Source organism: Xyrauchen texanus, chromosome 17, assembly GCF_025860055.1.
Source record: "Xyrauchen texanus isolate HMW12.3.18 chromosome 17, RBS_HiC_50CHRs, whole genome shotgun sequence".
Taxonomy (NCBI): Eukaryota; Metazoa; Chordata; class Actinopteri; order Cypriniformes; family Catostomidae; genus Xyrauchen; species Xyrauchen texanus.
In genome coordinates, this window is record NC_068292.1 from 19,167,984 (window position 1) to 19,186,684 (window position 18,701).

The following is an 18,701-nucleotide window of genomic DNA, read 5'->3' on the forward strand; positions in this document are numbered from 1 at the left end:
CTGGCTGTAGTCTGCAGAATGTGGCGGGGTTGCATATGGGGCGGGGCTACACGTGTCACCCCGCCAATAACAGTCTCATTGGCTCGTTCATCTTTCATAGACAAACACTCATAGGAAATTTGGTCGTCGTTGCTGGTGTGTAATCACTGTTCCCTTACGACTTCAGTCCACTTGACATTGTGTTACTAACGCATATGTGGAGTGCCTTCATACACGACCTATTTGAAACCTCTCTACAATAACAGCAATATTCTAATATTGGCTATGGTGTTTGAGCCAGCCTGTTCTGACCGCTCGTTTCGGCGCGAACTGACCGCTATAAAACAGGTGCACAGACACCATTTCCTCAGAATTTCTTACTTCAAGACAGCGATTACCTCTTGTCTCGAAGCCCTCTACCTTCGCCGTCGATTCACACCAGTCAGTGGACGGAATCTTCACGGCAGCGAGAAGACTCTCCGCTCCCCTGCAGTGATCCGGCAAACATCACTCCGCCTCGCCGATTGACGCTTTGCTGGTCAACGGACCTCAGCATCCGGATTCTCCGCAGTGCGTCGGCAGGTGTAGAGTATCCTTTTAAAGCAAAATTGTACTTGTGTGTTATATAATGTAAGTTATATAAGTTCTATATATATAAATCTATATTTATATATCTAGAAGAGCCACTTACGTGTTCACGTCTTTTTCAAGATGTTGTTCAGTAAGTGTTCCTTGTGCGAGAGAAACATCCCGCCGTCAGACAAGCATGAGAACTGCATTTTCTGTTTGGGCCACGCCCACGCAGAGTCAGCTCTCATGGAGACAGACTGTCCTCACTGTGAGGACATGAGTCTCAAGTCCCTTTGCTCACGAATCGCCCTCATTCTGAGGGACGATTCAGCCTCTCGCGCCCTCCCAACAGCCTCTTCTGTGATTCCCGAGAGTTCACACGAGGAGGCACGGCGGGGCCGCGAGGCCGTGCAGGACGAACTTGAGGAGGATTTCGTGCCGGCACACGCCCCACAAGCCCCTCAATCTCCACGAAGCGCATATATCCCCATACGCTATGTGCGAGACGAGCTCCGGCCCTCTGATGAGAGTGCCGCCTCGTCTCTTTGGTGGATCTGAAGCTGGGGATGATGACGATGTCATGTCTCTCGCCACATCAGGCAAATGGTCAGTGGATAATGCTGCCGCCACTCCCCCCAGCAAGGGCGAGGAACATGCACGCGCCACTGACAGGGAGATGCTCCGCGTCCTTACAAGGTCAGTCGAAGAGCTTCACCCTGACTGGTCTCCCCCAGAGGAACCGTCTCGCCTCGATGAATGGTTCCAACAGTGCGGGCGCCGTTAAATGGCAGCATCCCGCACATTTCTTCCCCGAAGTTCATAATGAAAACTATTCAAGTCCTGGCGCGCAACCTTATATGGCACGCTCGTGCAGTGACGCCATCCTCTTTAATGTGGATCATGGGAAAGAAAACGGTTATGCCCAATTACCCCCTGTGGAGGAAGTGGTAGCAGCACACCTCTGCCCAGCGAGTAACATGTACATCCTTCCAAACCGTGTTGACAAACGTCCGCACTGGCGGGAAAAGCTTACTCAGCAGCAGAATAAGCTGGATCAGCACTCCACACAATGGCGGTGCTCCAGGGCAGAAATGAGTGATAAAGAAAAAGCCACTCTTTTAGATGCTCCAGTGTCTCCAGCCGGCCTTTTTGGCGGCTCTATGAATAAGTTTGCTTAGCGTTATGTCGCGATTCAGCAGCAGTCACAGGCTATGAGACACTTTATGCACACACAGAGTATATCACAGCCGGTTCACCCTCGCTCTGTTTCGAGTCAGCGCGCGACTAAAAGCCTCACAGGCACCTGTGTATCAGTACGCACAGCAATGCGCTCCTGACGGGCAATAGCATTTGAAGCGGAAAGCAGAGCCCGCGATTCCCTCTGGGTCTGCTCCAAAAAAGGCTCGATTGGAGAGACACAAAACACTGTTCCCCATCTCCCCACTTTTGTTTGTCGGGAAAGGGATATTGTTATTCAAAATGTTGTTTCTGTGTCTTGCACTCAAATAAATGCAATAAAAAAATGCAATAAGTGCAAAAAAGAATACGGCATTCATTGCAAATGCACGAGATGCTCACACATTCTCAATAAAGAGCCCCCTTTTTCCTCTTCAAAGCACACACATTATGCGCAACCGCTTCCCTATAGTGAGCGTCGCATCATATACAGTGAGCAAACCAAACTGCCCTCTGTCCCATTATGCGGATGTGTGGCGAGCCCTAACGGGTATTTCAGAATGGGTGCAAAAACGATCGAACATGGTTATACGATCCTTTTTTGCACACCGGCCACCCCGTTTCAACGGCATTCTGTCTTCCACGGTTTCGTCCGATGACGCGCCAGTGTTACGAGCCGAAATACACATCTCATCGTGAAAAACGCGATCGAGATTGTGCCAAATTGTCAAGCACAAAATGGTTTTACAGCCGTTATTTTCTTGTTCCAAAGAAAGACTGCGAGCTTCGGCCAATCCTGCATCTGAGACATTTTAATCGCGCATTTGTAAGCGCCTATTCAAAATGATTATTCAGAAAAGGATCTTGTCGCATGTACGCCCACATGATTGGTTTGCGTTGATAGATCTGAAGGATGCGTACTATCATATCCAAATTGTACGACATCACAGGATGTTTTTGAGATTCGCGTTCGAGGGAACAGCGTATCAATTCATAGTCCTGCCCTTCGGACAGTCTTTGGCTCCTCGCACATTCACAAAGTGCATTGATGCGGTTGTCGCCCCTCTGAGACTGAGCAGCATGCGCATCCTAAACTACCTCGACAATTGGCTGTTACTGCCGCAATCAGAGTTTTTTTTTTATGCCAGCAGTTTTACTGCTTCAGCCATTTTACAGTGTCCATCTCAGTTAAAACTGGGGAGAACATTTCCACTGAAACTTGTTTCAGAAAGCACTGGGATTTGTGGCGGCGGCATTCCATTAGTTCTCTTACACATGAGACCTCTCGAGTGCTGGCTGAAGCGCTGTGTGGCGCGACGTGCTTAGCGCCAATGACGCATGCGCATCACTATATCCAGCCTCTGTTCAGCACCACGGACAGCTCCTCTTGCATTTTACCAGCGAGGTGTCGCGCTGGGGCAAGTGTTACGCAGTGCCTAAAGTCATCGGCTGTATTCCTAGCCTTAAAGGCTTTCAGTCAGAAATATCAAACTGTCATGTCCTGGTTAGCTCAGACAACATGACAGTTGTGGCATATATAAACCGCCAAGGCAGAATTCAGGAGACTTCACCCTCAAACTGTATTGAGGATTTGGGAAATATATGGCAAAGCAGAAATCAATCTATTTTCCTCAGTGGAGAATATTCACAAGTTGTCAGGCGAAAAGGGGTGACCACGGATGCTTCCAACACAGGTTGGGGGGGGCGGTGTGCAATGGACACCCAACTTTTGGCACCTGGACAGGTGTGAGGAGGGCGTGGCACATCAACCGCTTAGCGCTATTGGCTGTAATTCTAGCCTTAAAGGCTTTCAGTCAGAAATAGTGAGCTGTCATGTCCTGGTTTGCTCAGTCAACATGACAGTTGTGGTATATATAAACAGCCAAGGCGGAATTCATTCACTGCCACTGTCGAGAATGACGCATGCATCGAGCATCATCTCTCCCTGAGAGTGACATATGTTCCAGGCTGCCTGAATTACTGTGCATGTCTACTGTTACGCTAAGGGGTGATACCGGGCGAATGGAGACTTTATCCTCAAACTGTACTGAGGATTTGGGAATATTCAGCAAACAGAAATCAATCTATTTGCCTAAGTGGAGAATGCCCACTATCCCCTCTGTTCTTCGAAGTCCCAAGCCCCGCTGGGAAGGGATGCAATGGCACACAAATGGCCGGTGAAAAACAAATATGCGTTTCCTCCAGTATACCTGATCCACCATATGGAAAGTCTGAGAGGACAAGGAAACGTTCTATTAGTTGCACCGAAATGGCCAACCAGCCATGGTTTCCGGAAATGATGGAGATGCTGTACAGCTCACCATAGGAAATACCACTGAGGAGGGATCTCCTCTCTCAGGCACAAGGCACAATTTGGCATCCCCAGCCCCAGCTGTGGAACCTGCATGTGTGGCTCCTGAATGGAGCATAGTAAATGCACCAGAACTGATGTGTTCAGTCATAAACACCATTTTACAAGCCAGAGCACCGTCCACTAGACGCCTCTATGCACTAAAATGGAAGGTGTTCGCTGATTGGTGTCTCTCACATAGCAAGGACCCGGTAAACTGCCACACACATGAAATTGTAATATTTCTTCAAGAGCGATTAGACGCAGGACTCACCCCGTCAAAGCTCAAAGTGTATGTGGCAACTAGATCTGCGTATCACGCACATGAAACCGGCGCATCTATAGGCAAGTATGATTTAATCATAAAGTTCCTTAAAGGAGCAAGACGATTAAACCCATCTTGGCAGGCTACAGTCCTGACTTGGGATTTAGCTTTAGTCCTAAAAGCTCTCGCAGGGCCCCCCTTCGAGCCTTTGGACTCTGTTGATTTGCGTATGCTCTCTATTAAGACCACACTACTGTTGGTTCTGGACTCAGAAAAATGGGTCGTTGACCTACATGCATTATCAGTCGACAATTCATGTCTGGAGTTTGGCCTGGTCTTTCAAGAGCCACTGTCAAACCCAGGAAAGGCTATTTACCCAAGGTCCTGACCACACCCTTCAAAGCGCAGGTGGTTCAACTTCAGGCCTTCTCCCCTCCTCCATTTAATTCAGTTGAGGAAAAATCATTGCATTTGTTATGCCCTGTGCAGGCGCTACATACATACGTTGAGCATACTTGCCAGTTCAGACTGTCTGATCAGATGTTTATATGCTATGGAGGACGTGCAAAAGGGATGTCCGTCTCCAAGCAAAGAATATATATATACTTATGCCCCCTTTTTAAGTACGGGTTCCACATCATTTACACAACTGCCTGCATTCAGGCTGTTATAATTCCATAAATCACAAGCAACAATTATAAATATACTCCCTTTCCGGCCGGGTTCATAAGGAGTAATTCATACTATATGGCTATAGCTCATATATTCATTATGAGTGCTCTCCTCCTGGCCATCATGAGGATCACTCACTGCGGCATACACATGTCGGTCGCCATCCCATAAGACTGCGCCGCCATGTTTCCTCTCTAGGAAGTTATGACGTGTAGTGCGATGTGATGGGATTCTGTTCCCCATATGCGTTAGTAACACAATGTCAAGTGGACTGAAGTCATAAGGGAAGGTCTCGGTTACGTACGTAACCTCGGTTCCCTGAGACGAAGGGAACGATACATTGCAAACGCTAGCCGCACCACAAGACTCAGAGTTCTTGAGGCACGAGCAATGCGCTCATTGTTCTCAGTCAGAAATTCTGAGGAAATGGTGTCTGTGCACCTGTTTTATAGCGGTCAGTTTTGCGCCAAAACAGGCTGGCTCATACACCATAGCCATTATTAGAATATTGCCGTTATTGTAGAGAGGTTTCAAATAGGTCATGTATGAAGGCACTCCCCGTATGCGTTAGTAACGCAATGTCTCGTTCCCTTCGTCTCAGGGAACCAAGGTTACGTAGGTAACCGAGACGTTTGAGAGATATTGTATAGTTGAGAAAAAACATTTGATTATAGTACTTGTATGTGATATTCAATCGTAAATTCCATGGATTTTATCCTGCGTTGAGGAACAAATCGGGATTTATAAAGGCTGAAACTGACGTGAAAATGTTCTTTAAAAAAAACAGCTGAAAATCATGTATATGTGTTTTTTGTGTTTGGTGCTCTTACCTGTATGCCTCAGGCAATGTTCCTTATTTTCTAACCATGCGTTATAATGAAGGCTTTGTGAAATTGCACAACTTTTTGATTTATAGATTTGTATGATAGCAGACACATCAACACTATTTGTTCATCAGTCCATGTGACTCAGTCCTACTATATTTGTTTGAAGTGACACGTGAGGTACAACACAAAGTCACTTACGAGTCAGCACTATAATCAAAATGATCTTTCCTAATTATTTCAACACAGACTATGACCACATTAGAGTTGAATCTTTGGCATATAGTAGGAATAGTAATTTTGGCCTCCACTTTCAACATGACTGAAACAACAACAGGCTGCTCAGTCAGACTCCTACTACATCTGTTTGCAATGAACCGTGAGGTACAACACAATTTCATATCACTTACGAGCCATGGCACTATAATAAAAATTATCAGGCTACACTATTTTAAAATGCATCTATCATGTATACCAATAAAAGATGACCTAGCCAATGAGAGTAAGTTATGGGCAGGGCGACACGTGTAGCCACACCCCAAAGTGTTTTCCCGCCCTTTTCTGCAAGTTGCAGCCAGGGATTCTTGGCTCATGCTGTGAAGAAGGTTAACATTTGCTGCTGTCCAGAGGGGATGATGACGAACTGACAGGTTTGACAGTCTTTGTTGAAAGGCTATATCGGTTATTTTAAGAGAAGGTGGAATAATTTTGCAAGGGAGAACATATGAGTCAAGGCAGTAAAAGACTATTTATAATATTTATGCTGCTTGCCGGACAACATGGAAACCAGATGGGCCTTCAGTGGTGTCGAATCTTTAGCAAGAGGTCCGTCAGATTTTAAGCTCGAACTCGAATCGAAATCACTTACTATCTAATTTCTTCTCCTAGCAAGTATTGTTGCAATAGGCTATATTTTATGTAAGCATATAGGCAACATTCGTAACAGTACTGAACTGTAAACATACACAGTTTTAACAAGGCACGGCAGCACCTAAAAACTGTAACATTGGTTGCAATGACAGGCAGACAGGACACAGGAGCAGACGAAGATGATGATGCAGCTTATTTACCCCGGTGAAGCCGATAGGCTGGAGGACCACGGTGGAGCCGCGTCGAGGGATCGAAGGGCCAAGGCACCAGGTAATCTGGCATACCGGGCATTTTCCCAGTGGGCCGACGCACTTTGAGGCTGATCAGGGGCAGACTTTCCATCGGGAGAACTGAGCGAGCCACGAAACGTGCCGAATGAGCCGCTGCGTTATGCAGAACGGACCACAAAACAGCGCCGCAATATGCAGAAAAGGACAGTGACCAACACATACCCACCCCTGGACAAAGCTTGCAATGCAGGCTCTGGGATGGACGAGGCTTGCAACGCTGGCTCTGGGATGGACGAGGCTTGCAACGCTGGCAGACTGAGGCATGGCTGTGACATAGCATGGAGCAGACTGAGGCGTGGCTGTGACATGGCATGGCCGAGTATTCTGTAACATTGGTTGCAATGACAGGCAGACAGGACACAGGAGCAGACGAAGACGTTGATGAAATGAGAACCCAAGTGCAGATTATTTAGAGATTAAAACTAACTGTTTTTTTTTCAGCAGGGTCCTCTTCAAAATGCTATCTTTCATGTAGGAATTGTCTTCTTACAGATAGTTCTCAATCTATTTTATTCTACAGTGTCTTAATATGTTATGTTTTTAATTTAAAAACTACTGTTAAACGTTAAAGGGTTAGTTCACCCCAAAATGATAATTCGTTCATCGTTTACTCACCCTCATGAATCCCAGCTGTGTATGACTTTCTTTCATCTGCTGAACACAAATTAAGATTTTTAGAAGAATATCTCAGCTCTGTGGGTCCATACAATGCAAGTGAATGGTGTCTAGAACTCTAAAAGGTCCAAATATCATATAAAGAAATCATAAAAGTAATCCATACAACTTTGGGGTGAGAACAAACCAAAATGTAACTCTTTTTCACCGTATGTGGTGGTGGTGTAGTGGTCTAAACCACATAACTGGTAAACTGGTAATCAGAAGGTCGTTGGTTCGAACCCCACAGCCACCACCATTGTGTCCTTGAGCAAGGCACTTAACTCCAGGTTGCTCCGGGGGATTGTCCCTGTAATAAGTGCACTGTAAGTCGCTTTGGATAAAAGCGTCTGCCAAATGCATAAATGTAAATAAATATGTCTTGCTATTGCAGTCTCTAGGCACAATCATGATGTCAAGCTCGATTACGCTTCCTATTATGCGCAAGGAGATAGATAGTGATAGGAAATGTAATCAAGCTTGAAATCACACTCGCCAAGTAGACTGCTGTCAAGATTTGTAGTGAAAAAGGAGTTGCATTTGGTCTTTTCTCACCCAAAACCGATAGCATTGCTTCAGAAGACATTGATTACACCAATAGATGCTTTTATTATGCCTTTATGTGATATTTGGAACTTCATACTTCTGGCCACCATTCACTTGCATTGTGAGGACCTACAGAGCTGAAATATTCTTCTAAAAATCTTTGTTTGCTGAAGAAAAAAAGTCATACACATCTGGGATGGCATGAAGGTGAATAAATGATGAGAGAATTAACATTTTTGGGTGAATTATTCCTTTAGTCCTTACAACATATATCACTCTCAGGAAGAGATGATGCTCACTCCATAGGAGGAAGCGACAGGTCAGTCTCAACAGTTGCAATGCAGAAATGCAGCCGATAGCTTGCCCCAGCATGATACCTTGCTGGTAAAACGCAGGAGCTGTCCATGGTGCTAAAGCAGCTATACAGCGGCGGGATGTAGTAATGCGCATGCGCTCTTGGCGCCAAGCACGTTGTGGCACATGGCACTTCAGCCAGCACTGAAGAGGTTTCATGTTTAAGAGATCTAATGGAATGATGGATGCCGCTGCCATAAATTTAAATGCTTAAACAGTTTCAGTGGAAGTATTCTCCCCAGTTTGAACTGAGACAGACACTGTGGATTGGTTGAAGCAATAAGTCTGTGCTGGCATAACAAAGCCTCTGATTGTGGCAGTAACAGCCAATCGTTGAGGTAGTTCAAGATGCGTACGCCGCTCAGTTTCAGAGGGGCGAGAACCGCATCAATCCACTTTGTGAATGTGCGAGTAGCCAGAGACAGTCCGAAGGGCAGGACTTTGAATTTATAAGCTGTTCCCTGGAACACGAATCTCAAAAACATCCTGTGATATCGTACAATTTGTATATGAAAGTACGCATACTTCAGATCTATCGACGCAAACCAATCGTGTGGGCATTTGTGCAATAAAGTCAATTTCTGTGTAATCATTCAGAATGGGCACTTTATAAGTGTGCGATTTAAATGTCTCAGATCCAGGATTGGCCGAAGTCAATACAATAAGAAAATCACAGCTGTAAAACTCTTTTTGTGCTTGACAATTTGGCACAATCTCTATCGCATTTTTCACGATGAGACTGTGTATTTTGGCTCTTAACACAGACACATCTTCAGACAAAAGGCATGTAAATTGGATCGCAGAACCATGTTCGATCGTTTTGGCTCCAATTCTGAAATACCTGTTAGGGCCTGCCACACATCAGCATAATAGGACAGAGTGCAATTTGGTTTGCTCACTGTATGATATGATGCAACACTCACTAAGGGATGCAGTTGTGCATAATATGTTTGTTTTGAAGAGGAAAAATGGGCTCTTTATTGAGAATGTGAGAGCATCTGGTGCAATTGCAATGAATGCTGTATTTTGTTTTGCACTTATTGCATTTATTTGAGTGCAAGACACAGAAACAACATTTTGAACAATATTGTGAACAACAATATTCCTTTCCCAACAAACAATAGTGCGGAGATGGGCAACAGTTTTTTGTGTCTCCAGTTGAGCCTTTTTTGTAGCAGTCCCAGAGTGAAACGCGGGCTCTGCTTTTCGCTTCAAAGGGTTGTGCCCGTCAGGAGTGCTTTTGCTGCGTGTGCTGTTATGCAGGTGCCGGTGAGGCAGCAGGTCTGGAGCTTTTAGTCGGGCAATGGCTCGAAACAGAGCAGGGGCGAACCAGTTGTAATATACTCCGTTTGGGCATAAAGTGTCTCATAGCCTGTGACTGCTGCTGAATCGTGATGTAATGCTCAGCAAACGTATACACAGAGGCACCAAAGAGGCCGGCTGGAGACACTGGAGCATCCAAAGGAGTGTTTTTTTCCTTATCACACATTTCAGTGAGGGTCAGCCATATATGTCGATCCAGAACTGCCAGGTTGACCATGGACTTGCCGATGGCCTGCGTAGTGACTTTCGTTGTATGCAGCGCTAAATCTGTAGCAGTGCGAAGCTCTTTGAATATTTCTGGACCGAAGCCGTGCTCGTCGATTTGCCTGAGGAGCTTGGCTTGAAATTCCTGGAGCACTGCCATTGTGTGGAGTGCTGATCCAGCTTGTTCTGCTGTTGAGTAAGCTTTTCCTGCCAGAACGGACGTTTATCGACACGGTTTGGAAGGATGTACCTGTTACTCAGTGGGCAGAGGTGTACCGCTACCGCCTCCTCCACAGGGGGTAATTGGGCATAACAGTTTTTTCCTCCGTGATCCACATTAAAGAGGATGCCGTCAATGCGCGAGAGCGCCAAATACCTTTGTGCACCAGGACTTGTATAGTTTGTTATGAACTTCGGGGAAGAACTGGGTAGATTTGCAGGACACTGCTGTTTGATGGTGTCCAGACTGCTGGAACCATTCATCGAGGCGAGACTGTTCAGGTTCCTCTGGGGTAGACCACTCAAGAGTGAAGCTCTTCGACTGCCCTTGTAAGGGCATAGAGCATCTCCCTGTCAGTGGGTCGTGCACATTCCTTTCCCTCGCTGGGGGGAGGGGCAGCCGCATCATCCACTGACCACTCACCTGATGCAGCAAGAGATATAATGACATCCTCATTATTATCCCCAGCGTCAGAACCGCTGCACAAGACCAGGCCACCAGCTCTTTCAGAAGGCTGGAGATCGATTGGCATGTGCCGCCAAAAGGACAATCTCAAAATAATCTTGCTCGACCTCGTAGCCCCACTGTGCCTCCTTGTGGAAATCCACAGGTATCACAGTAGAGGCGGTTGGGAGAGCGCATGAGGCTGAATCATCCCTCAGAAGGAGGGTGATTCACGAGCGAAGCATCTAGAGACTCATGTCCTCACAGTGAGGATAGTGTGTATCCATGAGAGCTGTCTCTGCGTGGGCGCGGCTCAGACCGTAAACACAGCTCTCATGCTGATCTGACGGTGTGACGTGCCTCTCATCTCTCATACAAGGAACACTTACGACATCTTTAAAAAGATGTGAACACGTAAGTGACTCTTTTAGATATATAAATTAATATAGATTTATATTTATACCACGTGCTGCGGGTAATCAGGATGCTGAGGCCCATTTACCAGTGAAGCGTCAATCGGCAAAGCGGTGTAATGTTCCGGCGAACACTGCAGGGGAGCAGAATATTTTCCCGCGAAGATTCCGCCTGCTGACTCGTGTATATCGAATGCGAAGGTAAAGGGCTTCTAGACAAGAGATGATCGCTGTCTTGACAGAAGAAATTCTGAGGAAATAGTGTTTGTGCAACTGTTTTTATAGCGGACAGTTTCAAGCCAAAACAGGCTGGCTCAAACACCATAGCCAATATTAGAATATTGGCCATATTGTAGAGGTTTCAACTAGGTCGTGTATGAAGGCACTCCCCGTATGCGTAACTATGCAATGTCTAGTGTACTGAGTCATAAGGTAAAGCATGTTTAACACCACAGCATCATTAAAACGGTGAAATGAAACGATTATTAAAATAGTGATCAGCCACAAGTTATACACTTTTGCCTTTGTGTGTAGTTTATGATAGTTATTATGTAGATTTTAACCTAAAATCTTGATTTATAATAAATAAAAAGTCCATCAACCTGCTTTATGTTAACTGCCCATTACGTTTTATCAAATATGAATTACATTAAAAAGTGTTCATGCAATCAAGGCAGAAATAGGGCATAGATCACAAAAAACGTTTATGCTCTACGTAATTTAAAATGAATGTAGAAATATTCCAAAAGTGCATCACATTGTTAGTATACTGTAACCGTATGAGTAATATGATCCATTTAGAGTGGTATAATTTATTTGGAAGAAACTGAATTTGTTTTCTAGTTCATCACTAGAACAATTTCTAGAATGATAAACCAGTTCTCGCCCCTCTAGGCTTCCGTAGTCTGCTAATGGCGGTGTAGATGTCGATGGCCTGGTTTTACGAGATTCTTCGTCGCTGCAGATATTTCAACAGCAACGTTTTTGCTTCGTCACGGTGGAAATAGGACAGACGACATCGCAAATATTCATTAATTGCGTATTATTGTACATTGGAGAAGAGTAATATCTTGTTTGTTTTGTGTAAGTTGATTAATGTTGTGCGTGTAACATTCTTGGCCTGATCATGTCTTCTAGCACGAGCTATACCACCGAAGACAGCTGCATTCTTTGTCCTCGTAAATATCTGTTTGGATGTGCCCTTTATACAACACAACATACGAATCTGTTTCTTGTCGTATGTGGTGGTAATTAAAACCACAGGGCTGTTTGTTTTGGGTGAAATCGACGTTGTTCGTGAATGCTAGCTGGTTTATATCGCGCAGAAGTGATTCAGAAAGCGAGGACAAGCTGTGGCTAGCTTTTCACTTCTGCTATTAAATCTACGAGACGTACTACAGCGGAACAAATGAGTTTTCGCCCACTGTTATGATAAAACAGTTTTAAATAAAAGTCGTTTTTCTTTTAGAACGGATTTTTTCATTTACTAAGAAATCGCATGGTACTGATGTGGAAACGCTCCCTGTGCTGTTGCGTGCATGTGGATGGTTTTATAAAAGAACTAAGTGTTGTAAATAGGAAATATTGTTAAGTCGACGAAAGATCCACTGTTTGTATTTCTTCTGTTTTGCACCTGCATATTCTGTGTAAATAATGCGCATGGTCAAGAGTGCCTAATGCATGCTGATTTGAAAACAGGACCTTTGTAATTTCTGTGACATTGGAGAATGAGAGACAAGTTTAATCGTGCAGGATTTACTTAGATTAAGTTTTAAACGTTGTTTCTTAAACTGGATCTTTTGCCGTCTTTGTTTTTAGATTGTTCAATGTGAACTGACGTTTGTGTGTGCTGATATGCAGCAAAATCGGGAGTTGTTGTAAAGTGGACTGCAAGAATATCATAGTTTGCATTTAAAAACTATTCATGAGGCAGAATTTTGTATTCAAGTGAAGTGGAATTCAAATGCACCAACCTGTTGTTTTACTCGTGTTTGACGGCCTTGCAGTTTGTAAAATGGTTGTTTGACCTCATGTTGTGTGTCTGGTTATTTTTAGTACTTATACATGAATTAGATGTTATAAATGTCTGTGTGTTGTCGTCGTTCACTCTTGTAGCTTTCCTTACAGGTGGGAATTGAAAACTGCAAATATAAAAACTGTTGCTAACAGTCATTTCAATTAATGAGCTAGTTTGTGTCATTCAACAATATGGATCCCGGGTGTAGTGTTTGTAATTTCTATTAACTCTTAATGACATTTTTTTCTGATGGTGTGGTCAGCTGATAAGCTTAAATTGTGATTTGGAGTTCATTTTACTTGCAAATTTGCACTCAGAAGCTGAAGAGTTATGTAAAAAGTGGGAAAACTTGCCTTTCCTGTTATTCTGATAAGTCTTGTTTTCTTGTGAGAAGAAATCTGTGGATCAGAAGACATTTGGCTACAGACAGGCTGGTGCTGTTATTGGCAATTGGCAGTGAGAGGTTTTTTGTTTTAAAACTTGGCTGTTGGTTTGAGAATTATCCTGGGGAGCTGTTTTCAATATTTTGATATGGAGCCAACGGTTGTGTCAGCGATAATGCACTTATATGTGCCCCTTCTGTCTGCAGGTGCTGCTGTGTGTGCTCCATCATGGCTGTGGTCATCCGATTACAGGGACTCAGAATCACGGCTGGTTCTGAGGACATTCGCAATTTCTTCACTGGGCTCAGAATCCCTGATGGTGGGGTTCATATAATTGGTGGGGAGCTTGAGGAAGCTTTTATAATATTTGCATCAGATGAAGATGCAAGGCGAGCGATGTCACGCTCAGGGGGCTGCATTAAGGGCTCCCCTGTCAATTTGCTCCTGAGTAGCAAGTCAGAAATGCAGAGTGTTCTTGAGGAGAGCACTAGAAAGTCTGAGTTAAAAAGCAGGGTGATGTACAAGGAGGGTGTCAAAAGACCTGTGGAAAAAGGTCCTTCACCGAGAGCAGACATGCGAAGGGCAGATCATCCAGAGATAAGGAACAGACCATCTTCATTCAGTGAGACACGAAATCAGAGGGAAGTGGCAGCAGCAAAGAGTGATGACCTTTATCTAAATTTGACCGGGATGCCATTCTCCGCAACAAAAGAAAACGTACGTATCTTTTTTGATGGGTTGCAAGTTGAAGACATGCTCTTTTTGAGGAACCACCGAAGAACATTTAATGGAAATGCTATTGTAAAATTTGCTACCGCAGAAGATGCCATTGAAGGTCTGAAGAGGGATCGACAGTACATCGGACCACGGTATGTGCAAATATCAAGATGCACAGAGGAGAAATGGCTGAAAGAAGGGGGTGTCGTTGTTAGACCGGACAGTCGGAAAAGACAGTCCTTGGATCGTGCAAGATCTCGATCTCCGGTTTCCCTCAGGTCATGGTCACTTTCCCCATCCCTTGAAGAATACTGTGTCTTGTTTGAAAACTTGCCTCATGTGATTGAAAAGAGAGATTTGAGGGCATTACTTCAACCGGTTCCTTTGAAGGATGACCAAATTATTGTCTTTGACCAAAAGAAGGACGATAGAACCAAATCGGCTGTTGTTGTGTTTAGAAATCTTACTGACTATTGTGCTGGCTTGGCTCATCATAAGGAAACATTGCTGCACAAGGTTGTGTTTGTGTCACCTATCTCCAAGGAGAAAATGGTTGCCATGTTGGAATCATCTGTCAGTGAGCGAGATGACAGCAGAGGGTCAAGACGATCAGCTGAAATGTCCCAATCACAAAGAAGCACTCCTGATTCTGAGATGAGATGTGTCTACGTTCGCAATCTGCCCTTTGATGTTCGCAAAGTGGAGATCATGGACTTCTTCCATGGATTCCAGTTGTCTGAGGATAGGGTGATCTTATTGCATGATGAAAGAGGAGCTGGGCTTGGTGAGGCTTTGTTGATCTTCCAGTCTGAGAAAGAGGCTGTAATGGCACAGTCCCTTAACGGACAGAGGTTTCTTGGATCAGAAGTCATGCTTAAGTGCATAACATTGGACCAGATGCATGATTTTGGTGTGAATGACCAGTCTATGATGAGCCCACCACAATGGAATAATCAGAGAGCAGGAGAAGTTTTCAGTGATGGTCCTAATTTTTCTTATTCCCAGATGCAACCTGATGATTTTGATATGCAGCCTGAGTTGAATCATGGTTATGGAGGTCATGATGGCTTTGATCCTAATTTGAATCACAGTAATGCATTTAGACCAGGACCAGATGATAATGGGCACCATAGTTATGGATCTTCTATACAGCAATTTGATGGCCCAACCTGCATTAAATTGCTCAATTTACCCTCACAGATAAGGATTGATGAAATTTATGACTTCTGCTATGGATACAGAGTGATTCCAGGATCAGCCTCATTGCAGTATGATAGAAAAGGAGATCCCAGACGTTCTGCAACGGTACTGTTTGAAAACCACAGAGAGGCACTCACTGCACTTCAAGAATTAAATGGAAGGCCGATTGGCACCAGAAAAATTCAGGTGGTGTTTATGTAGATATGCACTCTGATTTTAGCATTGAAGGAACTGGTCTGATGCATCCTTGTTGAGTCGAGTCAAAAATAACAACAAGAATTACATGTGTTTTACAAATAAAAAGTTTCGCATTTTCTCTGATTTAATAAGACAAATGTTGTTTTATTATTATTTTTGCTTGTTCTTTTGTTTGCTTTTGCAGATAAATATTTAATTTAGATTCATACCTTTTGTACATGAGTTTGTATTGTGACTGGTAATTGAAAAATGAGAATGCATTTGATTACAACCATTCTGCTGTTGCCTTGAAAGTATGTCACTGACTATCTAAACTCAGTCTGTATTATTTGTGCTGTTGAATTGTTTGTTTTTTAAGAAATGAATACTGTTTTGGTTCATTTTCAGTTTTCACTGTACATATCAGTCAGTAATTGGTAGCTATCTGATAAAAACAGATAAAATTTTTTTTTTTTTTTTTTTTTTGTGAACTTGTGAACTTCCTGCTACAGCCACTGAAGAAGAGTGAGATATATTGTCAATTAATGGTTCAATTAAAGGCATCAACTTGTTTGACTTTTTGAGGCTGCATTTTTATTTCAAATGATTCCAGTTTTAATCTGATTAAATGTTATAAATTTCCATATGCTGTTATACATCTGGAGGAATCAACAATTCAGCTGTAAAACACTTAAGGACAAACCTTGCTCATTCAGAAACATAGGATAACTACATCTACAACAATGGAGAAACTACATAAATGCATAATGTTAACTAAGTTCTTAACAAGGCCAAATCTATCAAAAACAGAAACTGGTTCTCTCTAGTTTTTCTTAAATAGCATGTTTGTGGTTGGAGTCAATGTAGATAAATGACCAAGTTGGTAAATGTTTCAATCCAGGAAACCGCCAGTTCACAGTAAAAAGAAAAAGAGTTAAAGTAATGCTATTAGATTTGTATAGCCAAATTTTATTGTCTATTTATAAACCTTGACATTTTCATTTTTGCATTTTAAAAATTAGATATTTTTTTTAATTGCCATAATAACAATCATTTCACATTATTAAAGCTATGGTTGAAGAACTTGTTGGTAATGCAAATATAAATACAGGCTTCTGTAAGTCTGTATTACATCCACACAGGGAACAACACAATGTTCTCTCTCAACCAGAACTATGAAGCTATTTATTTTTATTCCATTTTATTTTCCCAGAGAATCTAGTTTGGTGACAATTTGGTCTAAGAAATGTGTGTTTAAAGAAATATTTAGGTTTCAACACAAGTCAACCTAAATTTACAGGATGTTTTGGCATAATGTTAATACCACAAACAAATATTTAATTGTGTCCCTCTAATTCTTAAAAAAACAAAAAAAAAAAGTTAAATTGCAGTGAGACACTTACAATCGAATTGAAAGAGGGCCAATCTGTAAACATTAGAATACACACCGTTTCAAAAGTACAAGACGTAAACAATATACGTCTTAACATGATTCTTGTGTGATAGTCACTTACCTTTTCTGTGTAAATTATCCAATTTTACAACTTCGTTGCCACAACAATATAACTAAAAACCCTAAAACAACCATAAAAATTACGATTTAAACAACTTTAAAAAGTAATTCACAAATTTTGAAAGAAGAGTTAATGAAAGTGATTTTACACATTTACAAGCTTCACATTTATGACTTTAAACCCTCTAAATTTCCTCCCATTCTCTTTCAATTGTAAATGCCTATATATATATATATATATATATATATATATATATATATATATATATATATATATATATATATATATATATATATATAGGCCTATATATATATATATATATACACAAAACCCCGTTGTTGGTTGTCATGAAAACATTATTAGGTAGCCTTATTTAAACCACACGATTTTAGTGTATTTTACATGGTATTTTGCTAAAGTGTCAGCTTGCCCATCTCTCAGCCCAAAAGATTATCTAAAATAACCAAAAAACACTGATACAATTTCTCCTCTTGAGTTGTCATCCAAAAATCATTTTCTGTAAGCGAAGCGGCCACTAGAGGGCCCTGCAGTACAATGGATGTAATAGGAGCTGATTTGTTCTGTGGACCTGACAGCAACAGAAAAGGGTGATGGGAAAGGTTGGTGATGGACGGTTAGCTATAAAATGGTCATGCTTTATTGGTGTACCAGAGGAGGTTAAGAGACCACTTGCAACAATTTAATGTGCAACGGTAATGCAATAATGCCTAATGTATGGCGTTATTTATACTAATGCAATGGTAAAAAAAAAAAAAATGGATCTACTCTGAAGTCAAGCATAAATTAGAGCAAACATCACAGCTGCATTAGTTCACAATGGGATAATTTGACATTAATTTACAATAATTAACATGCAATATCTGGATTAATAATAAGTTTATTTATTATTTTAAATTAAGTAATTTGCAGCTTTACAACTGTTCATCTTTGCTACAGGTCAGTTATTGAGGTCAGAATGACTGTCAGTGGCTGCATACTAATTTATATATATATATATATATATATATATATATATATATATATATATATATATATATACACACTCACCTAAAGGATTATTAGGAACACCTGTTCAATTTCTCATTAATGCAATTATCTAATCAACCAATCACATGGCAGTTGCTTCAATGCATTTAGGGGTGTGGTCCTGGTCAAGACAATCTCCTGAACTCCAAACTGAATGTCAGAATGGGAAAGAAAGGTGATTTAAGCAATTTTGAGCGTGGCATGGTTGTTGGTGCCAGACGGGCCGGTCTGAGTATTTCACAATCTGCTCAGTTACTGGGATTTTCACGCACAACCATTTCTAGGGTTTACAAAGAATGGTGTGAAAAGGGAAAAACATCCAGTATGCGGCAGTCCTGTGCCTTATTGATGCTAGAGGTCAGAGGAGAATGGGCCAACTGATTCAAGCTGATAGAAGAGCAACTTTGCCTGAAATAACCACTCGTTACAACCGAGGTATGCAGCAAAGCATTTGTGAAGCCACAACATGCACAACCTTGAGGCAGATGGACT

General features: G+C 42.5%; 1 protein-coding gene across 1 annotated transcript; it reads left to right on the forward strand.

The window, feature by feature from the left end:
• The first annotated feature begins 12,063 nt into the window (after positions 1-12,063).
• Positions 12,064-16,207, forward strand: LOC127657963 (RNA-binding protein 12B-A-like). The gene is made up of 2 exons (XM_052147003.1): positions 12,064-12,237; positions 13,761-16,207. The coding sequence occupies exon 2, from the start codon at positions 13,783-13,785 to the stop codon at positions 15,670-15,672; it is 1,890 nt and encodes a 629-aa protein (XP_052002963.1). The 5' UTR covers positions 12,064-12,237; positions 13,761-13,782; the 3' UTR covers positions 15,673-16,207.
• The last annotated feature ends 2,494 nt before the right edge of the window (positions 16,208-18,701 follow it).